The sequence below is a fragment of the Paramisgurnus dabryanus genome, chromosome 16, assembly GCF_030506205.2.
Source record: "Paramisgurnus dabryanus chromosome 16, PD_genome_1.1, whole genome shotgun sequence".
Classification (NCBI taxonomy): domain Eukaryota; kingdom Metazoa; phylum Chordata; class Actinopteri; order Cypriniformes; family Cobitidae; genus Paramisgurnus; species Paramisgurnus dabryanus.
Window position 1 is genome coordinate 12,920,526 of NC_133352.1, and position 27,270 is coordinate 12,947,795.

Consider the following 27,270-nt stretch of genomic DNA (forward strand, 5'->3'; position numbering starts at 1 on the left):
TAAACAAGACAAGTGTCATAAACCTTTTATTGAGGAGGTAAACTCTCCTAGTGTTTTTGCATTTAAATGATTTTTTATTTGGTAGGGGAGAGTGGGGTAAAGTGAGACATCGGGTAAAGTGAGACACCCCCTGTATCTAGGCAACGGAACATATTTGTGGTCCTATGACTATTATGTTTTTAAGCCCCTCAAATTTCCCCGTGGCCATGAAGGACAGGACCTCATGCTGCTGTGGTTAGCATGTTTTTTTCACAAAAATATATTTTTTGCTTGTAAAAGTAAATTTTCTTGCTGTCAACTTAATCAACTGTTGTGCCAAAGCAAATTGATTCAGGTAGAAAAACTTATATCACACATTATTATGAACTACCAACATATAAAACCTTGTGTTGATGCTAGCTGAAGATTAGCCTGAATTTCCAAGAGAGAGAGTTTTTTTCCAAAATGTGGCGGTGGGGTAAAGTGAGACAAATGCTGTGGGGTAAAGTGAGACATGAGGCACAAGTTCAGTTTAGTCTAAAACATATTTTAATGTAATATTACATTACATATGTTTATTTTTAATGTTATAAACATTGCAGAAAAACCATTATGCCTAGTCAACACACCAGGAAGACAGCCTGGGGAAAAACACCCCTTGAGGAGATGGAGAGTGCAGCTGCTTAGGTCAAGGAAGGAAAGAATTCTCTAATGCTACGTACACACCAAACGCGAGCCATCATGGTACTGTGGATTCACACCAGTCACAAGTTCAACAATTTGCGCAAGTAGATTACATACAAAGTCAATGCAAAGACACGATCAGACACGTCATCGCGTGTGGCAATGCGAATGACGTGATATGGGTGGCGCGTTTGCCACGAAAACACGCGCTATTCGCCGCAAACACGTCTTCGCCCAATTTGAAAATATTCAACTCGAGCGAAAAATTTGCATTACACAATGTTAAATCCTGCGAGTAATCTAGATCATTGGTTTTCAATCTTGTCCTAGGGGACCCACAGCTCTGCATATTTTGTATGTCTCCCTCAACTGACACACCCAGTTCTGTTCATGGATCTCTTCCTTAATGAGCTGATGATCTGAATCAGGTGTGTTAGATAAGGGAGACATGCAAAATCTGCAGGGCAGTGGGTCCCCTAGGACAAGATTGAAAACCACTGATCTAGATCAAGTAACGCGATGCCCTGCATTTGGTGTGTACATAGCATTACTCACTCTAGATTACTCACGGGATTTAACATTGTGTCATGCACATTTTTCGCTTGAGATAAATATTTTCAACTTGGGCGAAGACATGTTTGAGGTGAATAGTGCGTGTTTTCGCGGCAAATGCTCCGCTCATATGGCGTCATTCGCATCGCCCCAGGCGAGGATGCGTCTGATCGTGTCTTTGCATTAACTTTGAATGTAATCTACTTGCACAAATCGTTGAACTCGCATCTGGTGTGAACCCACAGTAAGAGCAGCTGCAAGGGATAGAAATATTAATAGATGGTTCTGATTGACTTTTGCGCTGGCTCTAAGGGTCCTTTGTTCTGGCCCCAGACAGCGTTCTAATCTAACTGGTTCTATATGTCATTTGAATGTTAAAAAATTTGAATTGTCTGAACCAATGGTCTACAGTGGGCAGCGCTCCGACATGTGGTGCTTTCACACTTTCTGGGACCCGAGTTCGATTCCCGGCTCGTGGTCATTTGCCGATCCAATACCCTTCTCTCCTTCCTGTCCTTTCCTGTCCTCTCCAAAACTCACTGTTAAATAAAGGCAAAAACTGGCCAAAAAATATAACTTTTGAATTATGTTATGTTGTATTTGATTTTGGTTCAGAGTTATTGTACTTTCAAGTGTTTAGAAAAATAATGGTCTTAATTGACCAATCCCCTTGATTCTTTTACTAGTCCAACATTAGTTCTGGAATGTGTGGTTGTCAAGCTAGCCGTCAGGATTTTATCTGTTACAATATGTGCTGTTATTGTAGTTTCAGAGTGGAAAAAGTAAGTGGATCAGTTTACCCCGAGCTGGTTCACTTTACCCCCTTGATTTTTCTGGTCTGTCTCAGTTTACCCCTAAGCTGGGGTAAAGTGAGACACAAGAACACTTTTTTTAAAACAATCATATTTTCATTGCTCTTCGTCCTGAATACATTCTGCTAATTTCCATAGCTAGGAAACATCCTGAATTAATGGGAAATGTGTAAATTTGACTGATATATCATTTTAACTCGCTTAGAGGGGAGCAAATGTAAAAAATGTCTCACTTTACCCCACTCTCCCCTACTTAAAAAGATTAAAAAAGAGAAAACATCTAGTGAGCAGCACTTGTGTGGATAAAAATGTTTTGTTGATGTCATAGGAGAATGGGCAGACTGGTTTGAGATGATAGGTAGGCCACAATAACTCAAATAACCACTCATTAATTGATCAGTGCTGAATTTTTTGTACCGTGACAGTGAGCTGTTTATATTTCACACAATAGAAAAGAATTTGTATTACCACTAGACAAAATTTTTACATCCCTATAGCCTTTCCAGTAATGAACAGTTCACCTTCGTTGTTTCTCCTTATGTAAATGCATTTATTGGCGTTTTAGTTGCATCTATTTCACCCGCAATAAAATACGCAATTGCAATCTTTTGACTCTACTGACATTTGTGGTTAATTGGACTGCGAGATTGGTAAAGTGTCCGACTTACAAGCTATTTTTTCACTACTTCACTCACTGCAGCCGTCTGCTATTGTCTAGAGACTCTAAATTTAGGGCAAGCCGAGACACATCTCAAACAAGCCTATTAAAAAAACGGTTTTTTTTTAGTAGGGGAATTTTGAACATGCTATAATAAATTATCTGTGGGGTGTTTTAAGCTGAAACGTCACAGAAACATTTTAGGCACAACTCAGACAAATATAACATCTTATTAAAAGGCCATAATAGGTACCCTTTAGGAAATGATCTCGACTGTACGCACGCGCGTCTCTCGGAAGGTGGAGTCTGTGAAAACGAAAGTTCAAAACCAAAGACAAGATAAGGAAAACAAGCACATGAAAACAATTAGACAACCGGTAAAATCAAGGTAAACTATTCAATATAATCAACAATTTCCTCCGGTCTCGTCACTAACACACTGCTGATCATAATGTTTTTTTTTTTTTAGCTAAATGGACAAATGTAAGATTATATCTCGGCTAGATAAAGGGTGGTGGGACTGCCTGTGGTTACTATGATAATATTACAAGTAAAGTTCCCATCGTTTAACTATGGTTACTTTATTAAAGCTATGGTTAACGTTATGATTCCTCTGCTCGATCACTCAGACACACGCGACGGAAAAACCCCAGGCTGAAACTACATTCGCCGCGCTGCCCGTGCGTCATCATATACAAGATTAAAATACCAAACATGTTTTTTATATTTATGTTTTGCTTTAATATATATATATATATATATATATATATATATATATATATATATATATATACACAATAGTTTGTGTCTGTGCCCATCAGTACACTTGTCTACAGTCCCATATGAATGCTCTGCTATATTTGAGTATTTACTATAAACAACATTGTTTAGGCCTATACTGTTTATACTTTATACATTACTACACTGTTAATGTGTAACACCTTCTATAGTCTTCTGTAGTATTGGCAAAAGTGATTTGATAAACTGTATGCTGTAGTATACTTAAAATATTACTTTGGTAAGCTTAAAAACATAGTACAGTATCTAGGAATTTTACTATAATTTACTATAGCAAATGGTAAATAAAATTAAGAGTTTGGTTCCAAAACGCAATAAATCCATTTTGACTAATTTGGTGAAAAATGTGTTTTCTATACCAAGAAAGTGACAAGATGAAAACCACTATTTTCTGGTACAAACTTTTACATAGCATCTTTAGGTTATAATAACAATAAAAATTCAAATCCATATTTTTTTTTTTTTTAAGATTTATTTAAAAAAACTGATCATTTTTATAAATCCATGACAAGTTTTTTTTAAAACTATTGAATCAATATATAAATGTGCATTCATCTTTGCCATGTTATATTAATTTAGTTGACTAGTGGTATACACAGATGAAATAAACATAAATGGCATTAATCAAAACCCTTACTTTGTCATATTAATAACACTGTCATTGCTGCTGTCATCCTTAGGAAGTCGTCGCTGAACTTTTTCAACACTGATCAGCTGTAAAATGTTTTGGTCCTGCTCAATTTTCATTGACTTCGAGTAAAATAATGGAAAGTTCTTCATAAGATCCCCTGGGGTCAATGTGTTAGCATGACAGAAGCTTGATGCTGTAATGTGAGAACAAGCAACGGCCGGCATTTTTCCTTCACCCGAGTGCCTCTCGTGTATAGATTTTCATGGGTTGTTTTTTCCCCACCACAGAAAACCACCACAAATTATCAATGCCATCAAAGTATTATTTTGTTTTTGTTTGTTTGTTGATCATGAAGTACAAAGTAGATGAGGAAAACTAGGATTCTGTGTGTATTCAAGGCGCCGCCATTGTTGTTTACAATGCATGGAATGGTGCACTGTGAGTGGTTGTGCGGATTTATTGGCATTTATCGCGTTTTGGGAAAAAAGGGAGAAAAGATGACAGCATAACATGGCGGATATTGGATTTTTTATAAAATTAAGAATTTACTTTTTAATACTGACCAGATACAATACTGATTTTGGTGGTAACACATTTTTATTTAAAAAGCTCTTCAAATATACTATAATATTCCTTAACTTAGGGGGGTTCAGCAGCAACAAAATAAACACACGGCTTTCGTGGTCATCACGTAACTTCCGGTAAACTCTGTGAAGAATAAATAACAACAAAGTCCTTTTAAAGTAGTTTTTTATATAACCAGCAAAAAAACAACAACATGTAGATTACATAGGAACCCAAAACATTTGTTATTTTCGAAGAGGTATTTGTTTAAGAGTTCAGTTTCAGCAACTAGTCAGACCATTAAACAAACAGAAACCGGAAGTAAAGTTCGCAGCAGACGCTTATCGCGTCACCGCACATGCGCCCGATGAAACTATAGGGTGTGAATGTCTTTAGACAAGGTTTTTCCAAACGAGGAACTTACTAAACCAACCAACTGATATTAGCCATGCATCTCGCACTTCTCTAATATTTCCTATAAAATATTTGTTTTGTTTTATTTTCTGTGTTATATTTTCATCTTTAAGAATGAAAGTAAAAAGAGACGCGGTGTCCTTGCACTTACTAATATTCATCTGACAGTAAAGAATAGAAAATAATCTCATGTTACTCTCTGTTTACTTGAAGATATTATAACTCACTGGCATCATGATAGCTTATCCAGTTTACCAGCAGCAGCCATATCAAGTCACTGAATTCCTGAAGAACAAGCCACAGATTTTTGGGGTAAGCCTTCCAAAATAACCACGCTGTTACTATAGTAAAATTGCTGTAAGCGGCTTGATTGTCATTTCTGCCAAATAATTTTGTGAAGCATAAATTCCCACATAAATATATTGTAGTAGCCTATTTTTTACATTTACATTTAATACTTTCTATTGTCAACTATAGTCAACTGTTGTACACTGTAGTATATGAAATAAATACCTATACTTTGTTAATGTATTCTATAGTATCTGTAGTATACATTATGTAGTAAATACCTTACGTCATTATTTTTATGTGGATATTAATGGTTTGAGGGAATATTAAAGAAAGATAACGTTTTATGTTTTGCCTTACAGGCTTTGGAACTGTTGGTGGCATTGGTGATGATTGCTTTTATAATCTGGGATAGATATTTGCCGTTTCTTGTGTCACCAGCTTTTGTAAGTTGTTTGTTTATACATTGTTAATTAATGTATGGGCAGCAATCAAATGCTGATTTAAATAACTTTTAATTTCTTCAGTTCACTTTATCAGGCATCTTAATATTCGTGGCTACATGCACAGAAAAACTGTGTCTGGTGAGTATGAGTTTAACGTTTGCTTTTTCTATATTCAAATCAGATTTATTTGTTAAAATAGTCCATTCCACATACAGTCTTTATTGGTAAATTGCAGTGAACAGATCATGTGTAAAGAAAACCTTTCTGGTAAATCAGTGCTGCCAATTTACCGGTAATTTAGTGGTAAGCCTTATGTATGATCTTCCGATCTCTCTAATGATGTTGAAATTCTTTATTGTAGGTCAAAACTGCACAGGCATTCAACTATATGAATATGGTGGTAGTTGCTATCTCCTTTCGCTTTCACTTGGTTTTTACTGTGGTAAGTGACCTGCTTTAAATGGGTAATGTAAAACTCAAACCTCAAATTGAATTGGGGTGGTGGTGATAAATTGTCTTTTATACATTTTTGATCTGCCAACTAGTTTATTCTGATTTTTCATGTTTTGTTTTGCTCATTTAGAGAGTAACTTTGATTGTCCTTTTGGTCTGTGATGCTCTGGTCTTGATTCTCTCAATTGCTATTGTCGCAATGTCTTGCAGATGTTGCTGCAAGTCAAAGGTACGAACTCACAGAGTTCAATATTATTATTATTATTTAATATAATTTTTATGAGATCCTAATGGCGTCTCTCTTTCAGTCCAGAGAAATTGCAGTCAGTTACGTGACGTCTGGTATGCCAGTCAACAATGCTGTGCAGTTGAACCAGTTAGACCCCTCTGCCGCACCACAAAATGTTACCTCAGTCGTCTATGTGCTGCCGGCAGGATGCGAAATCCCATCTGTACCTCCACTACACTACGGCACAGTTGCCTCTGCACCTCCAGGCTATTACAGTTTAGTCCCAACTGCACCGCCGCCAGCTTATGAGCAGGTAATTATGAGCAATTTCAAGTCATTTTATGAAAAATCCAAACGTCTTTGATTCTTCAAAAATCTAAAAAACTACCTTGGTCAACAGGCTTCACCAATATAATGATGCTAGTTGACCAGCTTCTCCAGTTTAATTGTATTGCTATTACTATGAATAGGGTAAAATCTAATGCACAATATGGCCGCCATGGCGACCATGGCGAAATGAAAGTTACGGTACACTTGATGTCAGGTTAACTTTTTGGTCAGAAATATGTTGTTTAATTGTGATTTTAGACTAGAGATAAAAGATCTGTCTTTCCCCATTCAAGTAGATCTTGAATGGGGAAAGATTGCAAACACGGCATCAAGTGGAACAACTTCCCTATAGAGATATTAATATAACATAGAGCAGAAGTAAAACAGCACTAACCAACATAAAACAGGCTGAAGCAGCATACACATTTATGAATAACTAAAGCTGGTCCTTTTTAGCAGAGACATTGGAAACTCTTTATACATTAAAGGGCACACATTATGTCAATTTTTACAAGATATATATGCTTTATAAAGAGGCTATTATCGAGATACCAAACAGCAAATATGTGACGTGTAGATATGCATTTCTATTCATCTCATGTGTGTTTACATGAACGTTCTGAAGTGCCAGGGAGAAGATACAAAACGGCTATTTTAAATTGTTTATTTTTGCATAAAACAAGCATTACAAATGAACATGTATTTACAGGTCGCTGCGTTTCCCCCTCCTGAACTGCGGACATGAACATGACAGATCATGAAGATGATCAAATCTATCAACATGTGAAATTAAGAGAAATGCTTTCATTCACAGCTTTCTACCAGTGGCCACAGTGGAACGAGGAGGCGAAGATCGTTTTTGTAAAAAAAAAAGATTTTCGATGTTTACACGGTTATATGTTACAGACAAACTTCACCAATCAGTCTCAAATTTTGTATTTTGTTTATAAACAATTTTGATACCATTTATTACATAAAGTTATATATTTTTAGCTATGTTAAATTTGTACATTTTGTAAACACTTGCTAGAAAAATCTACATGTTGTAAATATGTTTTTTTGTATAATTTTCACTGGGTCTAAAATGCTTTTTCTTTATTCCAACTCTTTCTATTAGTCAATAAATCCTATGTTACCCTGTGGCTGCATTTATTATTATTTTGCGTGCAAAGTAATCTTTTGAACTGAATGATTGGACATTGTTTAAATGTCTTAAAGAGTCCCCTGAGAGGAGAAGAGTCCCCCCTCATTGATCTTAAGAAAGTGAAGTTGGCAAGGTCCTACATTTCAGTGGCAATTATCTTGCCAGATGAATCGGGAAACTATTGTTTAAGTAAGTAATAATTGATGACGGGCCATTAAATTTTTTGACAATAAGCACACCAAAGGAGGTAATGCGGCAAGATGCAAAGCACAGTGTGCATTATTTTCGAATTCAATGGCCGGTCTGGCACTTTAGGACGGTCCTGATGCATACGTCATCTAGTGATTGCAACGATCAAAGAGCCAGCAGCTTCACGTTTCAAAATGTATGAAGCACATTTTTGAACGAGGGCAAATCAGTTTAAAGGGGACATTTTACAAGACTTTTTAAATATGTCAAATAAATCTTTGGTGTCCCCAGAGTACATATGTGAAGTTCTAGCTCAAAATACCATATAGATCATTTAAGTGGTTGGATAGTGCAGATTAAGGGGCGGCATTATCCCCTTTCGACATCACAAGGGGAGCCAAATTTCAATGACCTATTTTTTCATATGCTTGCAGAGAATGGTTTACCAAAACTAAGTTACTGGGTTGAGCTTTTTTAAGTTTCTAGGTTGATAGAAGCACTGGGGACCCAATTATAGTACTTAAACATAAAGTCAGATTTTTACACTATGACCCCTTTAAAGAAAATAAGGAAGCACACAGATAAGTAATTTATAAAAAACAATACATTATTCCATAAGAAAGTTTTTTATTTTAACTTCATGAGGACATTTATGAGGTTTATAAATGATATATACAATTGATTTTAACATTTTGATTTTTTTATCATGTGTTTGACAAAGATATGCAACTGAGTTAATGAGTGAATAAAATCAGACTGCACAAGAGCCGTTCATGAAAACATCCAAATGAATTAAAAACTTTTTATCAAAGGATGTTTTAATCAGAACTGTATTTCTGCAACTGGATATTCAGATATTCTCCTTCTAATAAATGAGCAAATCCAAGACATTGTGAGAAATAACAAAAAATAACATAACTAATAGAATTCAAAGACTGACAAGTGATACTTAAAAAAGCCATTAATTATGTGTGTAACTGTATTTTAGTATTAATCACAATACCACAAAACCAAAAGGTGCATACAGTAGTGCAAGTGTCAGAAAGGGTGACATTTGAAAGGCATATTTTTGTATTTATCTACTGCTGTGAAAAATTAACCTGATATTATCCTAATCCCCTTTCGCTTGCCCGTCAGACTTTTTTGCTTTATCTTTTGGCACTCGGCCCATACTGTAGAACTCCTTATTAGGTCTCATATCAGTCAGGTGGACCAAGCGGTTGGCCATGGCAAAGAAAGCAGCAATGGCAGCAATGTCCCAAATATCTTCACGGTCAAATCCGTGAGTCTCCAGAGTGCTGAAATGCTCTTCAGTTGTTGTTTCGCTCCTGCATACTGTCAAAGCAAAGTCAAGCATTGCTCGCTCACGGGCCGTTAGGTCGGCAACTTTGTAATTCACTGTCACCTATGAAGTATGATAGAGCAAAGTCAATTATAAAATATAGCTGCAAGCAGCAATTGCCGGGGTCAAGCCAAACAGGGCACAGAAGAAAGTAAAGTTCGGATGAGCAGTTTGAAGAACCTAGGAAAATCTCTTGATTTCATACTAAATAATATAACAGTTATCAGCAAAAAAGCTGTGTTCTCGTTCAATGAAATCTCTCCCTCTCTTCTCGAGGAGCATTGACAACTAGAACACTAAAGGAAATGTGAGTGGTGCTTGCAGCGGCAATACTCAGCTCACAAAATGTTACTGTGGTGTTAATGAGTCAAAAGAGCCCATACCCATCTTTCCACGATGTTCTGATGCAGAGATATAGCTCTTGCAAAAACGGTTGATAAGGTATTCTCATTGGTTGCCAGGGAGTGAATTGGCAACCACCAATGATTATTCTCCAATCCATGAAAGGAATAATCCATGATGACTCAAGGTTTTAGATGTACTGTTTCAGTAGTTTTAGGCAAAATACGATATTTCTATCTCAAAACCACTAGGTGGCGCAATGACAAAATTGTGCATGCAACCTCAGGTCATAACTGTGTTACATCTAGCTAGTTTCATGACTATACACATTAGTTTAGTGAAGAAACAGTTGTATGACCATAGGGCTGGATTGATATTAAAGGTTTTGTTCAATTATAAGGCCAACTAGTGGTGCAAGCATACATTTTTTTTTGTGTAGGCTCAGACTGTGGTCTTACATCAGCGTATCAAATCTGGTGAAAAAATCTCTTTTCGTTGCGAAGTAATAACCATTTATGTGTAAAAAAACACAAAATTGAAAGGTAATTTTTGGTTTTTTGCAATTTTCGGCCATTTCTGTTGAAAATTTTAATATAACGCCAATAGAGTTTTTTGTTCAGAAGGTAATGTAATGTTCTTCCTATGGTGTTTTCGAGTCGATCAGAATAACGCTTGTGGAGATATTCGTGCGTGTTTGTTAAGTACTTTTTTTGCTGCGCAGGGTTAACCATAAGGTGAATTCTGGCATTTTAGTATTGTTAGACTCTGCAACTATTCAGGCCTCCAAAAAATAAAGTCCTGTGAAAATACATTGATCGCAGCCAAAGTTATAAGCATGTACAACATTTGTCTGACCACTAGGTGGCGCTGTGACGAAACTCTGCATGCACCCTCAGATCCTGACTGGCATCACAACTACCAAGTGTCGGGTCAATAGACATAAGATTGGCGAAGATACACACTAAAACCTGGTTTTTTGCACTCTACGTACAATTTGTTGACTCGCTATACAAAAACGGATTGGTTTATCAAAATTCTTTTAATAACTTTTTGCCGTAAGTGTCTCTAGATGCTACATACCGTTTTTCATGGCAATCAAGCAAAAGTAGGACAAGTTCACAAAAGTAGGTTTTAAGAATGGCAGAAAAAAGGTCATGATGGAAAATGATGTCATAGGGTACAGTCAAATCATCTTGAGCCAAGGAATCAGCAGAAATAAGAATTTCGTGTTTAGGACTTTCGGGTCAGAAGTTATAAGCAAAGCAAAAGTGCAACTTTGCACTGTTGGTGACGCTCGTGGGTTTGATTTAGAGACTCCAAATTAGCCGTGGAAACTTTTTGGACTGACCTATATCAGTGTGAAAAATTTCATAACTTTCCTATGTAAGCTGCTATGGGCTGCCATAGACGCAATGGCGGAAGAAAAAGAAATATAGCTGCAAGCAGCAATTGCAGGGGTCAAGCCAAAAAGGGCACAGGGGAAAGTAAAGTTGAGTTCAGATGAGCAGTATAAAGAACCTAGGAAAATCTCTTGATTTCAGACAAAATATTATAACAGTTATCAGCAAAAAAGCTGTGTTCTCATTCAGTGAAATCTCTCACTCTCTTCTTTAACAGCACTGACAACTAGAAGACTGAAGAAAATTCATATGGAATTTTTGAGTCGATCGGAATAACGCTCACGGAGATATTCACGCATGTTTTTAACCGCTATTTTGCTGCGCAGGGCTAAGCGTAAGGCAAAACCTGGCATGTTTAGTATCATTGGACTTGGCAACAGTTCAGGACTACAAGGTAACAAGTCCCACTCAAATATGTTGACCGCAGCCAAAGTTATAGGCATGTAAACATTTGTCCGACCACTAGGTGGCGTTGTGACGAAACTGTGCATGCACCCTCAGGTCCTGACTGCCATCACAAGTACCAAGTCTCGTGTCAATAGGCTTAAGTTTGGTGAAGATACAGCCTCAAATCCGTTTTTTAGTGGATTTTTTAGCGTTTTTTATGTACATTTTGTTGACACGGTTTACGGAAACGGATTGACGAATCGACATGAAATCCATAATTATTTGCATTGAGAGTCTATAGATGCTACATATCGATTTTCTTGACAATCGGGCAAAAGCTCTAGGACGAGTTCGCAAAAGTAGGTTTTACGAATAATTCAAAATGGCGGAAAAATGTTCATGACGGAAAATGACGTCGTAGGATCCATTCGAATCGTCTTGAGCCAATGAATCAGAGGAAACAATAATTTTGTTTCTAGGCCTTACGGATCAGAAGTAATAAGCAAAAACGTAAGTGCAACTTTGGATTGTTGGTGGCGCTAGCTGGTTTGATATAGAGGCTCCAAATTTGCTGTGGAGACTTTTTGAACAGTCCTTTATAAGCGTGCCAAATTTCATAACTTTCCTATGTACGCTGATATGGGCTGCCATAGACCGCAATGGCGGAAGAACAAGCCGGAAGAATAATAAGAAAACTAACGGATACAATAGGGGTCTTCGCCCATTCTGGGCTTGACCCCTTATTAACTCACTTTTCTCTATAACCACTGGATTTTATATATTGTAAAAAATAAAGGCAGAGTAAAGGTCCTATCTCAAGACCCATGTTTTGTCTTCACACATTTCTACAGCTGGGTTACTCCTTAAAATTTTGATGTATGTACTATTTTTGATGCTTTCTCATACTTTGCTTGCATACTGTTTGTTTAATGTGGTTTCTCTGTAACTTGTATTTCTTAATATTTGTATGTTGCATCACTTGTTGCATACATAAGGTTTTGTCAAAATGTCACTCACCTGGTCAGACAGTATAGGATTTTTGGAATAGATGCGGTGCAATGCACTGTGGAATACGACACAATACAGGCAGTCATTGTGAGCACTGGTTGCGACAGCAATCAGTTCCCGATCCGCTTTTGACAGACCACCTGTTACAAACAACACATGTGATACATAAGGTGGTCCAAGATTCCGGAAATTGGAAGGATGCATCCGATTTGAAAATGATTGATTGATACCCATTAAGTACAAAATGAGACCCCGCGTAATGCATAAAGAAAATATCTTACCAGTTTCCTTGTTCATGATGGCATTGTAAAGAGAAAAGAAAGGACGAAACTCAGCAGGACGATGAGACAGAACCTTAAACACGTTGTGGAGAAATCCATCCTGTGTGTGAACATACAAAATTACACATCATGTTTCACAACGCATGCATACACGCATACACAAAGTATGTGGATGCCACACCTTCTCTTCAACTTCATCCATCAGCTTAACAATATCAAAAGGCAAATTCTTCTTGTTGGGTACAGGATAGCGGCTGATGCCCTCTGTGCTGCTGCTACTATAGTGTGTGTGAGAAGCTGATGATGATTTCACACAAATTCTGCTTAAAGGGACACGTGAGTGCTGTAAAAACACAGGATTGGTTATTATTGTTATACAGTATGCATTATAAATGTTAACACTGAAAAACAAATGTTGTAAAACAGTGCCTACATAAACACTTAGATGAGTTAATACTGACTGTTAGAAATAACTTTCCCAAAATTCTTATCTCTATAAATCCCATCTTTATAAAACCCAAACTGACTCGGCAAGTATAACGTGTTGTCACTATTAAAGTACAACATGTATAACTTTAAATCATGAGGGAATTTATAACCTCTTGCAGTCTAATATGAATAAGGAACAGATCTGAAAGAATATTAACTGTAAAATCTTACCAATGTCCCGAAATTAGAGCGGTGAATAATCTTGAAAATGCCTCGTGACAACATTGTTCAACTTTCTGTTACAGTCTCTCTGATTGTTTGTGTGTATGTTGATGCTGCGTCAAATTATCCCCACCTAATCATTGCACATTATTCTTACACACCTCCTGTCCGCTCGACCAATGAGAGCAGTCAGTGACGGTATTTTACTTTACAATTGTGAGGTGGTGCCAAACCCGGTAAAAACTCCCTCTCTCCTCGCTCTTGAATGAAGCCAAGAGGTGAAGTATGGTTTTTCAATGTTATTGATACTTACCTACATGTCGAGCTGAAGCTATACCCACCTTGTGAAGTTCGTAAGCCCTGAGTACAGAGCCTATGAATGTAGGTGATACTTACCTACACGTCGAGCTAAAGCTATACCCACCTTGTGAAACTCGTAAGCCCCAAGTACAGAGCCTGTGAATGTAGACGATACTTACCTACACGTCGAGCTAAAGCTATACCCACCCTATGAAACTCGTAAGCCCCGAGTACAGAGCTTGTGGAAGTTGTTGATACTTACCTACACGTTGAACTAAAGCTATACCCACCCTGTGAACCTCGTAAGCCCAGAGCCAGAGCCTGTGACTGTATTGATACCTCCCTACACGTCGAGCCCAGGTTATACTTACCTTGTGCGCCTTGTAAATCTGGGGTGAAAAGTCCGTAAGGCCATTTACGATCCACCTACTAAGCTAAGTCCCAGTTAACTTACCTCTGTCACTCACTTGCACTCGCAGGAGCCATTGGAGTAGAGGAGCCGGCCCCGAGAATATATGTCGCAGCCAGGCCCAGGTAGTTGCTCTCTGCCTTCCCTCATATTGATTGTGTGTTTTGATCGGCCTTCAGGAGAAGAGAAGGGCGCCACGGGAACAGCAGCACCGCAGTAGGTGTGCGCAGTGACGAAGGAGCTCCGTCCTGTCTTTCCCTGCAGGCCCTTACCCTTGTTGGCTGGATTTCCCCCCTTACATTCTCCGAGCCCCCGTCTTCTCCTGGAGGAGAAATAATTATTTTAGACTCCCTTTCCCTATTCCCTAACTCATTTAAAATAATTTAATAAAGTTGCTTCATATTTTACTTCTCTCTCTCTCGTGTGTCTGGTCATTTCTGGTGCCTTTGGGAGCTCCTTGAGGTGGAACCTAGGATGGGGCGTGACTCACAAAGTCTGTGGTCCGCTCCGACCTGTGACAAAAAGATATTTGTAAAACTGGCACCAAATCGTCCCCTTGAAATTATAAGGTTCTATCTGACATTTTTGTCAAAATTAAGTTATTCACATATTCTTTTTCCGTGACAACTTATTTACATTATGTGACGTTTTTTTAAGTTGTGTACATTTTGGGAATTTTTATTGAACTCTAACTTGGCTCTAAGTTTTTATCTGCACAAGCGCTTCTAATGCACAGAAGATGACCAATCAGTATCAACTTTATATGTGGAAACTTAGCTTACTACGCAAAGCTACTGTGTTTTGTGAACAGTAATGTAGTAATGTCGATCAAGTAATGTCAGGTAGGGGAGGAAATTATGTTGCAAGTGTACTAATAAAAATATTAGAACGCGTTGTACGTGATCATCCACATGTCACTGAGAACAGAAATTCAGAGTTGCCTCAGAACAGAAATTCCATAATAGCCTTTACTATGGCAGATTTCCTAACATTTAGGAATTAATTAAAAAGATCACAATGAAATACTCTACTGCAGGCAACTCCAGGCAGGAGGTAGACAATACGCACAGTCATATTGAAGGGGCAATGTCTGAAATCTTTTCACCGCTGTCATTCCACACGTTTTACTGAAGGTGAACAGGAACAACCCATATGAAACCGAAGAGTATAGATTTCTACGACTTGTTCCAAGCTGTTTCAGTACAAACAGGTTCCATTTTCTGAAGTGTCACAGCTTGTGTTTGATTAGTGTCCATATACTCTTCATTACACAAAATCACATGCAGAGCCAAGAGTTAAAGTAGACATAAGAGGACCAAGCAAACACACGAGAAGCCTGGCACCTACATCCATCTTACCCAAACCAAAGGTACTCTCCAAACTGAGCATCATCTCAGAGGCAAAGATGAGTGACATTAAGTCCATGTTTAAATTCATGCCACTAACACAGAGAGTATTATAAGTCTGTGTTTTAAAAAATGAGTCACAGAGAGTATTATAGTTCTGTAATTTAAAAAAATGAGTCTGACATTTTTTTGTGATTATATATAGTCAGTAAATAATTTTCAATGATTATTTAACTTTATGAATTAATGCTTACAATTAACAATTGCTGAAGCATATCTGTTTGCTTGCAGTTTTTAAAGTCTTAAAATGTCTTCGTTTTTACAATATTAAAGGCGCTCTAAGTGAATCTGTGTGACGTCACTTCTTGTTGACGTTCGAAGTGTTGTTAAACAAAACAGAGCGTAGCTAACTCCTCCCCTCCCCCTCCCTGCCATGCTTTCTGAACGAGTCATGAAAATATTAGAACGCGTTGTACGTGATCATCCACATGTCACTGAGATGATAACATGGGGTGATAGTTGTGTGCCTCAGAACAGAAATTCCATAATAGCCTTTCCTATGGCAGATTTCCTAACAAGGCATCCTTAAATTAAACCGATTTGTAAGTCAGTTGTCCATTATAGAGCCCAACCCCACCTCCCAAATCCTTCTTGTCATTTATAGGCTGAAACACTTTGTTGTTTCGTGGTGGTAGGTTTGACAACTTTGTTTTTATTGCAGTTTGTGAAGCCTGGGCTGTCTACAGAGACCACGTTTTTTTTACAGTTTGTTCAGGGGACAGGCAGCTAGCAAATAGTGAGGAGATGTTTACTGTATCAAACAAAAAATGTTTTATGGTCTAAAACGCGTGAATTAGCTTGGAGCAACTTTAAAGGTCAAATAGTCAGCAATTTAATTGATAGGGTCTTAATTACAACAATAAACAGTCCCACACCTTAGTTAATTTCAAAATCAAGGACCTTTCAAGGACTTTCCAGGACCAATACCCTCAAATTCAAGGACTAAATGTGGGGACACGTTTCAAGTGAGAGCAAGGTTACATTATGTTACCTTTTAAGATACATTGTTACAGTTCCCTTTTGAGGGAACTCGCACTGCGTCACTGCACTGACACTTTGAGACCGTCCCCAGGGGTAAGTGCTTTGTCCACACGAAGCCGGTGCATTCCTTATCCGATAATTTTTTTCCTCGTTCTAAAAAAATAATCCGTAAACACGGCATTGTCTCAAGAAATATATGCGCACACACGAAACCACTGAAACCGACTAAAAGCGGTGTAGTATATATGCCAGACCAGTATGGGGCACTGTAATTCTGCCACAGATATACACTATACACGGAGAAGAAGACTTTGAGCATGCGCATAACCTAGCGCGCTGTATACAAACCAAGAGAAGAAGAAGTGATGGTGAATGCAACAACTTCAAGAGCAAGAGCAGAGTCTTTCTCCTGGTTGTCTTCCGTGGTGGATCTAAGAGCATGTTGCGTATGGTGTTGTCCATTATCGCTTGTTGATCACCACAATTGCATAGAAGCAATAGATTTTGCTGTAATAAAGCTATAAGCTTAGTAGCTTCTGTAGCACGAACACAATCATGTAGTCCGCCATTATTGTTGTTGCTGTTACATGTGACGCTTCCGACACGTGATGTGATGACGTTTTCGCTTCACAAAATATACGGATTGGCTGTACACACGAAACCGCAAGGGTGTCGGTTTTAGATTTATCCACTTTAGGACCCGGTTTCAAAAAATAGCGGTTTCAGTCTCCCAAAACGCCGGATCCGTGTGGATGAAACGCCAATACGATAAAAAATGTATATGTATACAGTGATACGCGTCTCCGTGTGGACAGCCCACATTTGTATATCAAATTCAACCAATGGTGAGGCTTAACAACAAAGACAGGTTGAGGCAGCAGCCAGGAAGTATATTGCTATCTGAAATATTGCCAAAGATGGCGTTACAGGGACGCAGGAAGTATGGCAAGGGAACAACAGTTAAATACGTAACCCAAGACATTTTAATGTGTCAAACACAACTATGCAAAAAAGCATTTTGGTATGAATCAACATTCGCATACAGAAGATATAAGCATTTAAAGCAAACAGTTTAGCATGTGTGCTTAAAAAGTCTAGTTCGTGATCAGATGTTATCTGTCAGGAATTTCTTAAACCATATGTGAGCTTTGTAGATTTCACTTAAAAGGATTTAAATCTCCTGATTTGAAGAAATAAGCCAAGTTTGCAAATGAATTCTATCCTGGTATATTACAAATCAATTGGTCAGTTACTGGACTGGCTGGGGTGCACATTTGCTTTAAAAAAAGGACATCATCCTTACTGTGTGTAAATATTGGTAGGCATCAGTACTTTAATAATTTTCAATGCTGCTCCGTCAACTGTCTGACAGGAATAGGTATAAATATGTCCCATAGGTTACTTGCCGCGGCCACTTTATATTGTCTACCCATGTGAACTGCGTTTTCCCCTACTGAACTGACGACATGAACATGACAGATCATGAAGATGATCAAATCTATCAACATGTGAAATTAGAGAAATGTGTACTTGTAAATTGCGCTAATTCATAGCTTTCTACCAGTAGTCAGTGGAATGAGGAGGCGAAGATCATCTCTAAGATTTTTAATGTTTACATGGTTATATGTTACAGATAAACTGCACCAAAACTAACACAACAGCTATTTTAAGTTTGTAAGCTAACCGGGCCATAGTAAAACTGTAAACAGTAGTGCAACATGCTTTAACCACTTATTAACATGAATCACTGACAGTATATTAAAAGTTTAAACACTGACATCACTACACATCATTCATCTTTAGTCCAACTTATAAAAACGACACTAACATTTTTACACTCATTTAAGCAAGTATGTAAGCTAACCGGGCCATAGCAAAACCGTAAACAGTAGTTTAACTGCAACATGCGTTGCTATTGCAGCTTACTGGTAAGACATTACACTCTAAAAACGGCTGGGTTATTTTTAACTAAATGGCAGTGCTGTGGTTGGAGGGTGCAGATTAAGGGGTGTTATTATCCCCTTTCTGACATCACAAGGGGAGCCAAATTTCAATGATTTATTTTTTCCACATGCTTGCAGAGAATGATTTACCAAAACTAAGTTACTGGGTTGATCTTATTCACATTTTCTAGGTTAATAGAAGCACTGGGGACCCAATTATAGCACTTAAACATGGAAAAAGTCAGAGTTTCACACTATGACCCCTTTAAAGAAAATAAGGAAGCACAGCACACAGATAAATAACTTATAAAAAACAATACTTTATATTTATGATGTTTATATATGATATATAAAATTGATTTTAACATTTTGATATTTTTTATCATGTGTTTAACAAAGATATCCAACTGGTAATCTTAAGTGAATAAAATCAGACTGCACAGAGCCGTAAATGAAAAGATCCAAATGAATTACAAACTTTTTATCAAAGGATGTTTTATTCAGGACTGTATTTCTGCAACTAGATTCAAGATATTCTCCTTTTAATAAATGAGCAAAAAAAAAAAGACTAATAGAATTCAAAGACTGACAAATGATACTTAAAAAATCTATTAATTATGTGTGTAACTGTATTTTAGTATCAATTACAATACCACAAAACCAAAAGGTGCATACAGTAGTGCAAGTGTCATAAAAGGGTGACATTTGAAAGGCATATTTTTGTATTTATCTACTGTTGTGAAAAATTAACCTGATATTATCCTAATCCCCTTTTGCTTGCCCGTCAGACTTTTTTGCTTTATCTTTTGGCACTCGGCCCATACTGTAGAACTCCTTATTAGGTCTCATATCAGTCAGGTGGGCCAAGCGGTTGGACATGGCAAAAAAAGCAGCAATGGCAGCAATGTCCCAAATATCTTCACGGTCAAATCCATGAGTCTCCAGAGTGCTGAAATGTTCTTCAGTTGTTGTTTCGCTCCTGCATACTGTCAAAGCAAAGTCAAGCATTGCTCGCTCACGGGCTGTTAGCTCGGCAACTTTGTAATTCACTGTTACCTATAAAGTATGAAAGAGCAAAGTCAATTATACATTTACTCACTTTTCTCTATATCCACTGGATTTTATATATTCAAGACCTCTGTCTGTCTTCACAGGTGTCTGCTACTCCTTCACTCCTTTAAATTTTGACTTATGTAATATTTTATTCTTTTTCATACTTTGCTTGCATACTGTTTATTTAATGTGGTTTCCCTGTAACTTTCCCTGTAATTGTCAATATTTGTATGTTGCATCACTTGAATCAAAGGTCCATCTTTGCTAAGGTCGTTGTGTGTGCAGTTTCTTAGTTAATGAACTTTCACAAATAATTTTAAACAGAAATTTGATTTAAATGTGTGTTAACTCATGTAAAATGTGCTATTTTAACATTTGCATACGTAATGTTTGGTCAAAATGTTACTCACCTGGTCAGCCAGCATAGGTTTTTTGGAATAGATGCGGTGCAATGCACTGTGGGCTACTACACAATACAGGCAGTTATTGTGAGCACTGGTTGCGACAACAATCAGCTCCCGATCCGCTTTTGACAGACCACCTGTTACAAACAACACATGTGATACGTCAGGTGGCCTGAGATGCTGGAAATCGGATGGACCCCATTTGGAAATATTTGATTGATACCCATCAAAAGCCAACAAAAATCTAACCTATTGGTATATGTACATTTAAGTACAAAAAGAGACCCTGCCGTAATGCATAAAGAAAATATCTTACCAGTTTCCTTGTTCATGAGGGCATTATAATAAGAAAAGAAAGCACGAAACTCAGCAGGACGATGAGACAGAACCCTAAACACGTTGGGGAGAAATCCACCCTGTGTGTGAACATACACATCATGTTTCATAACGCATGCAGAGCACGCAAACACAAAATTTGTGGATTTGTGGATGCCACACCTTCTCTTCAACTTCCTCCATCAGTTCAACAATATCAAAAGGCAGATTCTTCTTGTTGGGTACAGGATAGCGGCTGATGCCCTCTGTGCTGCTGCTACTATAGTGTGTGTGAGAAGCTGAGGATGATTTCACACAAATTCTGTTTAAAGGGACACGTGAGTGCTGTAAAAAACACAGGATTTGGTTATTATTATTATATGCATTATAAATGTTCACACTGAAAAACAAATGCTGTAAAACACTGCCTACATAAACACTAGATCAGGGGTCTCCAACGTGGTGCCCGGGGGCCCGTACAGAGTCTGTGAGGCGCCCACCAAAGCACATTCTTTTAATAGTCTCAATTGTAATATTTATTTATTACATATATTTAATATTAGCTTGGCTTGATTTACGTATGTTAACATTTTAAACAATACTAAAACATATTAACAAGAAATATAAGAAAAATCACTAAAATCAACAGTAGCCCTCCCGATTTTGTGATAGCCCTTGCTCACAAAAAGGTTGGAGACCCCTGCACTAGATTATTTAATACTGACTGTTGGAAATAACTTTCCCAAATTCTTATCTCTATAAATCCCATCTTTATAAAACCAAAACTGACTCGGCAAGTATAACGTGTTGACACTACCCTATTAAAGTACAACATGGATAACTTTGGATCATGAGGGCATTTATAACCTCTTGCAGTGTAATATGAATAAGGAACAGATCTGAAAGACTTTTAACTGTAAAATCTTACCAATGTCCTTAAATTAGAGCGGTGAATAATCTTAAAAATGCCTCGTAACGACATTGTTCAACTTTCTCTTGCTGTCTCTCTGATTGTCCGTGTTTATGTTGATGCTGCGTTGAATTATCTCCCGCCAATCATCGCGCATTATTCTTACACACCTCCTGTCCGCTCGACCAATAAGAGCAGTCAGTGACGGTATTTTACTTCCTGTTTACTATGACGGCGGAAATTTAACAGACATAAAAGTCCAATGTCAAAATATAAGCGTGTGTCTGCGTGTGTAAGAGGGAGATGGGGAATTTACAATAATTACACAAAATGAAATATAATGATATATAATTAATATAAAATGAATATTTTAATAACGTTTTTCGTGATTATTTCTTAATTTGTTTCTTCATTTTCTTCATAAAACATTATTTTACACAAACATAAAAATAACAATATAAACTATAACACATAATATGTTACACAAAATATTTATTTTTTTCATTTTATTTCATATTTATTGAAGCAAGTGTGTCTGTTCCACAATTTTCTCTCATTCCACTAATTTTCTTTAAACGTCACTAACAATTCAAATATTAAATTTTATGATAGCCAAAATAATGTTTAAAGACAGACTTTCCATTTTAAATACAGAAATAGATGCATCAGAAAATTTGAGTGCAAAATGCGATATGTTTCCATGGCCAAATATAGCTATACAATTCTCAAGTGAACTATAATTTAATATAGTAAATACAACCCTTCTGTATATTCCAGACATTTTTCCTGTGGGTAGAGACTTTTATGTTGAAGTTCATGGCATGCAGTTGCTTATTCCCGGAACTGCAATATATTTGTTAGAGTCGCTGCTGGTGCTTTCTGAGAAGACAAAATTATTACTGGGATTTAAGTTTGTGTAAATTGGCATTTAAAGCAGTAAAACAGTCTTGTTATGGGTGGTTACGGTGTAATGGCAAACGAGGAATCATTGGATTATTCAGTGCATGAAGCGTGGAATGAAGCTACCAATGTTTACCTGCTAGTTATTCTGGTCAGCTTCGCCCTGCTGATGTACGCCAGAAAGTAAGTATTCGAGTACCAAAGCAACCAAGTCATAATGACATTAAATATTTTACTGTTAGTAATCTGTGCAATTATGAATTTGGATAACTGTAATTATCTGAGTAATATTGCTCTTATTTTATTTAGAAATAAGAGGAAGATTATGCGTATATTTACACTGCCACCAACAGTCGGAACCACAGCAGAACCCAACTTCTACGACAGCCTGCAAAAAGTCCGGCTAAGACAACAACTGGAAATGTATTCAATTGGTGGGTTTGAGTCATTTAAGAAACTAAATCAAATAATGTAGTAAAAAAAACAATATTATCATGTTGTGTTCTACATAAATGTCTGTAAGAACAAAATATTACCAGATTTTTGAAAAAGGCTCAAAAGCAAAAAGTTAACTCGCTTGAAAATTGACGTTTTATTTACTAAAGTAATCTGTATTGTAACATTCCTAGATAATACTATGGTGTTTAAACCTTTCCATTGAACCCTTTATCCTAATCTTACCAAATGTTAAAGGCAGGGTGCATGATCTCTGAAAGCCAATGTTGATATTTGAAATCACCTAAACAAACACGCCCCTACCCCAATAGAATCTGGACTTTCTTTTGATGGACCCGCCCCACACATACGCAACCCAGGAAACTATGTCGGTAGTGTTGTTTTTGTTGGCATGTTTTAATTTTAGTTTAAGTCTAGTCTTTGTGTCAAGGTGTCATTTTAGTTTTTATTAGTTTTAGTGACATGCATATTCTTTTCAGTGTAGTCAAGTTTTAGTCGACTAAATGTCTGGGCATTTTAGTCTTATTTTAGTCAGAATTATCAATGACTATTTTTGTCTACTAGTTTTAATCGACGAAAACGGATGACAACTAACCTCTGAGGAAGTGACTTGACTGTTTGTAAAATAAATAATCTACATAAAAGCCTACTTAATTTAAACAGAAGTTGCCTAAGCAGAAACACACACTTAGTCTCGTTTTTTCCATCAACAATATTACATTATACATTTAATTATAGTCATCGTCACATGACCAGCTTTAACGTTGCGTCTTGTTTTGGTCACTTGATAAAGGTTCGTTGACTACTATATTTAGTCATACTTTTCGTAGACGAAAGCAACACTAGATGTCGGTTAGTAGACAAGTCCCTTAATGCGTATTGGCTACAAGTGTGTTTTGTTACTCGGCCCAACTCCCTTTTCCAAAGTGTTTTTCAAAAATCATGCACCCCTTTAAGCTTTTAGCTGATCAGATTGGAAGACCAGCTGACCCACCATCTTAAACCAGCTTGACCAGGCTGGAAGCTGGTTGGCTGGTCTTAGCCGGTTTAAGATGGCCCTCCCAGCATAGCAAAGATGGTTAAGCTGATGGGTCAGCTGGTTTTAGCTGGTGGGTCTCCCAGCTAAGAAAATGGCCATAACCCCTCTAAAACCAGCCTGCTACAACGGCTTAACCGGCAAAAACCAGCTGGTCTTTTTAGTAGGGTATACATTAGCAAAGTGTAGTAATTACTATAATATACTGCAGTAAACAACAATTTACAGTTTACTATATATACTTATGTGTGCTAAAGCATTTTTTCATTGTTCTTTGTAAGTTTTCATAATATCTTGTTCATTACCGTACTCCATTTTGCCTTTTCTACAGAGCATAGCTGCATTTCTTCTTAAAAAAACCTTGAATGATAATTATGTTTATATATTAATACTTTAGGCAATTCGAAATAAATAACTGAAATAATGTAATTGATCCAATGCTGCAACTCCATCATGATGCAGAGTTGCCAAATGATCTGTTTACTGTAAAACAAGTTTATACATTTTTTTTGTATTATTATTTTTACAGCTAGAAAATACGATCAGCAGCACCAGCAGCCGGACAGTGTGCAGCTGTCAATGGAGTGATCTCGCTGTAGAGGGCGCTCTTTACACACCAATGGTACAAATGTGAAGGACGGCGGCGTGGGCCAAATTTGAACAGATGTGCCACAACTCTACGGAGACTGAGAAGTGGACCGTGTTGTTTTAAGTACAAGGGGTTATTAGTATTTACGTTTTATTTGGAAAAACTGGTTTATTCACATTCATTTATTCAAAAATTTGGGGATATAGGTGGCACTCTTCTGTTAAAGCAACTTTTGTGATGTGTTATTTGCATCAGTGGACTATGAAACCGATCACCCATCTGGTCTTGGCATACGTTCATTATTTTGTTTAGTGCACTAAATCTAGATGTCATCTATGTATTGTGCCACATAGATTTACATCCAAACATTAAGATAACAGTCACATGTGAATTTAAACAGTACTACTAAATGCTAAATAATCTGGTCAGCATAAAGTTGCTGAAAAAAAAACAGCACATGTGATAAATTCACCGCTGACTCCATGCACACTTGGTGTATACCTCTCCAGGGCTGTAGAAAATATCTTATATTGCCCTCTAGTGTTAGCTTGTATACATGTCAGTAGTTCACCGTGACCTGACAGTCTGTTTAATCAGTCTGCCGAAATATTGAAAACTTTACTTTATATAAACATTAGACCGTGATAAGCCTGGATTCGGCATTATGTTTTTGAATGTCCAGTTTTTTGTGACAGTAGGTCAGTTTGCCTCTTTAATAGAAAAATGACCTGTTTATTTTCAGTATACAGTGCTTTTTTGCAATGTTGAATTGACCACAGAAAACTGAGAAATTATTAAATATATAGCATAATGGAATACAAAGTATTATTGCAAACTTTTTTGTCCTCATAACTAGATTATAATCTATTGTAGATGTTTGTATGTACTTTTTCTTCTAATCTAGATTAGTAATGATAAAAACAGATGTCATATTACACTAGACATGCCTTTCCATCTAACACAGAAATGGCCCTTAAAAGAAGAAAAAATATATAAAAGTAGGAGTTTGACATGACATAAAGAATTTGCAATAATACATTGAAAAAAGCATAGAGAAATTATAGCGACATTAGTAAATGCACCCCACACCATATTTCTGTTCATTTTTTTTGTACAGTATATCAAAATTCCTCTAGTGCTTCTCTTTAGTGAGATTTCTTTTTATTTTAATAAAAAAATTGCATTAAAGAAAAGACCAGAGATTCATAGAAAAAGTTTTTTTTAAGAAGCATAAGCAACTGCATAGAACTGAACTAAAATCAGTCAGAAGACCTTAGCGGCCACTTAAAACATAGTGGCAGGTGTCCACAACCCGCTTGCATAGTGTTGGTGACTTTTTGTGTGTGTGTGCCTGAAGTTTTCAGATATTGTAAAATTGTCTTTATTCTTGTTTCGTATTATTAAAAAGTGTGATAAATGAGTCCAAGTGTTACGGACGTGTGAAATCAGAAAGATGGATCGAGAAATAAAAAGTGAAAAGGTGTGAGAGAGAGATTCACTCTTTTGTTATCACTTCTTTGTTTGAATGGTTTATTTCTCTTTCATGCCACTCTTCCAACATTCTCTGGCTTCTGATCCACTGTGGTATAATTTCCCTAGATGAATCACAGAAAGCTAAAGAAATGATTCCTCGCCTCGCTTTAGTCATCTGCCTTCCCCTCTCTATCTGCTTCCTCTTGTGCTTTCCCTCAGGTCTCTATGGAAATAAGATGAACAAACTCTTTTCTTCATCATTTTTCAACTTCCAATAATTGCAATTTTATTCTGCATCTACTTTTGCCTTTAATCCTTACTTATCCCAGAGTTTGTGTCAGATATTCCTCATTCAACTTAGAGAAATCGTTCACCCAAAAATTAAAAATTACTGTCTTTATTTACGTACCCTTGTACTGTTTCTCATAACTTTCTTCTGTGGGCGATACACATTTAATGGTGCCAAAGAATGCATTAAAATAATATGTGAAATAATTCTCTGATATCTACATATAAGGTATGTGGCTTTATTAAGTGCAAATATTATCCAGAGACTCGTGAAAGTGTTCCCTAAACTTTTTAATCTTAGTTGTAAAAACTCAAAAAATATTTACTGTTAACTTAAATCTATGATAGATGTTGAATGAACTCAAAAATAATAGTTGGCTAAACTTTTGGCACATTTTAGGTACTTTCCATTATAAGTTAGTTTGGCCTGAATATGTCAGCCGGAAATGTGATGCTCCTTACCATGTTTGAAAGATTAGCTCACAACTATTATTATTCAACCTATTACAGATTTGCATTCTACGGCACCTTTAAAATTGATAGGGACCAGTGGCTTGACATGGCCAAAAAGGCAAAAAGCATCATTAAACTAATCTTTAGATTCCAAATCGTCTAAAGCCATGAGTTTTGTGTTAAGTAGGAACCAAAATTTAAACCTCTCTTATCACTAAAAATCTATCTGTGGTCATCATTGACTGACAATTAAAGGAAAAGAGCAGCTCAGGCATTCGGATATAATTAACTCACTTTTGTTAAGTAAATGATGACACACTTTTTATTTTTGGGGGAACTGTTCCCTTAATACACAACACATTTCCTTTCCTTTTTTGCATTTCATCTCCACCATAACCAAAGAAATAATCAATAAACCATAGGGAAATAAACGAAAGGGGTGAAGAGCAATGTTCATGGTCGCTAGATTTCAACATGTACATCAGCGTATGGTTTGTGTTTACAGTCTGGGTGTCGTCCCCTGCCCTGCCATGATCCACTGTGCTGTTCTGAGACCTGTGGCTGCTTGAAGCCCAGACAGATGCAAACATGGCTTGACCGCACACACTGGACTTAGTCCAGCAGCTGGCATAAACAGCTTGAAATGTCTATGCCATGGCCCATGCGCTCTCTCTCTCTCTCTCTCTCTCCTGGCTCACTGCCGCAAGACCCACAGACTGGTCAGTGTTAAACAGAACCACTTTATTTCGGGGCATGACACAAGCGGGTTATA

The 27,270-nt window shown here is 37.1% G+C and overlaps 4 protein-coding genes across 4 annotated transcripts; 2 read left to right on the forward strand and 2 right to left on the reverse strand.

Annotated features, from left to right (window-relative positions):
- The first annotated feature begins 2,938 nt into the window (after nucleotides 1–2,938).
- LOC135748409 (uncharacterized) lies at nucleotides 2,939–7,829 on the forward strand. The gene is made up of 8 exons (XM_065266625.1): nucleotides 2,939–3,073; nucleotides 5,306–5,404; nucleotides 5,743–5,826; nucleotides 5,908–5,964; nucleotides 6,188–6,268; nucleotides 6,410–6,508; nucleotides 6,588–6,821; nucleotides 7,548–7,829. Exons 2-8 carry the CDS (start codon nucleotides 5,327–5,329, stop codon nucleotides 7,581–7,583), a joined length of 669 nt encoding a protein of 222 aa, XP_065122697.1. The 5' UTR covers nucleotides 2,939–3,073; nucleotides 5,306–5,326; the 3' UTR covers nucleotides 7,584–7,829.
- A 980-nt stretch (nucleotides 7,830–8,809) lies between these two features.
- On the reverse strand, nucleotides 8,810–13,725 carry LOC135748346 (uncharacterized). Its single transcript, XM_065266548.2, has 5 exons — nucleotides 13,592–13,725; nucleotides 13,113–13,274; nucleotides 12,932–13,031; nucleotides 12,660–12,790; nucleotides 8,810–9,576 (listed from the first exon to the last, which is right to left on the reverse strand). Exons 1-5 carry the CDS (start codon nucleotides 13,643–13,645, stop codon nucleotides 9,283–9,285), a joined length of 741 nt encoding a protein of 246 aa, XP_065122620.1. The 5' UTR covers nucleotides 13,646–13,725; the 3' UTR covers nucleotides 8,810–9,282.
- A 4,567-nt stretch (nucleotides 13,726–18,292) lies between these two features.
- On the reverse strand, nucleotides 18,293–21,474 carry LOC135748345 (uncharacterized). Its single transcript, XM_065266547.2, has 5 exons — nucleotides 21,322–21,474; nucleotides 20,577–20,738; nucleotides 20,395–20,494; nucleotides 20,085–20,215; nucleotides 18,293–19,677 (listed from the first exon to the last, which is right to left on the reverse strand). The coding sequence occupies exons 1-5, from the start codon at nucleotides 21,373–21,375 to the stop codon at nucleotides 19,384–19,386; spliced, it is 741 nt and encodes a 246-aa protein (XP_065122619.1). The 5' UTR covers nucleotides 21,376–21,474; the 3' UTR covers nucleotides 18,293–19,383.
- Nucleotides 21,475–22,135: 661 nt separating this feature from the next.
- Nucleotides 22,136–25,796, forward strand: smim19 (small integral membrane protein 19). Its single transcript, XM_065266532.1, has 3 exons — nucleotides 22,136–22,386; nucleotides 22,513–22,637; nucleotides 24,225–25,796. The coding sequence occupies exons 1-3, from the start codon at nucleotides 22,256–22,258 to the stop codon at nucleotides 24,281–24,283; spliced, it is 315 nt and encodes a 104-aa protein (XP_065122604.1). The 5' UTR covers nucleotides 22,136–22,255; the 3' UTR covers nucleotides 24,284–25,796.
- Nucleotides 25,797–27,270: the final 1,474 nt, after the last annotated feature.

Bases quoted from the DNA above. Each gene is read 5' to 3' on its own strand.
- smim19 (XM_065266532.1), top strand. From the start codon at position 22,256: ATGGGTGGTTACGGTGTAATGGCAAACGAGGAATCATTGGATTATTCA. The intron at 22,387-22,512 runs GTAAGTATTCGA...TATTTTATTTAG, and splicing joins CTGCTGATGTACGCCAGAAA to AAATAAGAGGAAGATTATGC. The intron at 22,638-24,224 runs GTGGGTTTGAGT...TTATTTTTACAG, and splicing joins ACTGGAAATGTATTCAATTG to CTAGAAAATACGATCAGCAG.
- LOC135748409 (XM_065266625.1), top strand. From the start codon at position 5,327: ATGATAGCTTATCCAGTTTACCAGCAGCAGCCATATCAAGTCACTGAA. The intron at 5,405-5,742 runs GTAAGCCTTCCA...TTTGCCTTACAG, and splicing joins ACAAGCCACAGATTTTTGGG to GCTTTGGAACTGTTGGTGGC. The intron at 5,827-5,907 runs GTAAGTTGTTTG...TAATTTCTTCAG, and splicing joins TTCTTGTGTCACCAGCTTTT to TTCACTTTATCAGGCATCTT.
- LOC135748345 (XM_065266547.2), bottom strand. From the start codon at position 21,375: ATGTCGTTACGAGGCATTTTTAAGATTATTCACCGCTCTAATTTAAGG. The intron at 20,216-20,394 runs GTAAGATATTTT...TGTTTGTAACAG, and splicing joins CCTCATGAACAAGGAAACTG to GTGGTCTGTCAAAAGCGGAT. The intron at 19,678-20,084 runs GTGAGTAACATT...CATACTTTATAG, and splicing joins AACCTATGCTGGCTGACCAG to GTAACAGTGAATTACAAAGT.
- LOC135748346 (XM_065266548.2), bottom strand. From the start codon at position 13,645: ATGTTGTCACGAGGCATTTTCAAGATTATTCACCGCTCTAATTTCGGG. The intron at 12,791-12,931 runs GTAAGATATTTT...TGTTTGTAACAG, and splicing joins CATCATGAACAAGGAAACTG to GTGGTCTGTCAAAAGCGGAT. The intron at 9,577-12,659 runs GTGAGTGACATT...CATACTTCATAG, and splicing joins ATCCTATACTGTCTGACCAG to GTGACAGTGAATTACAAAGT.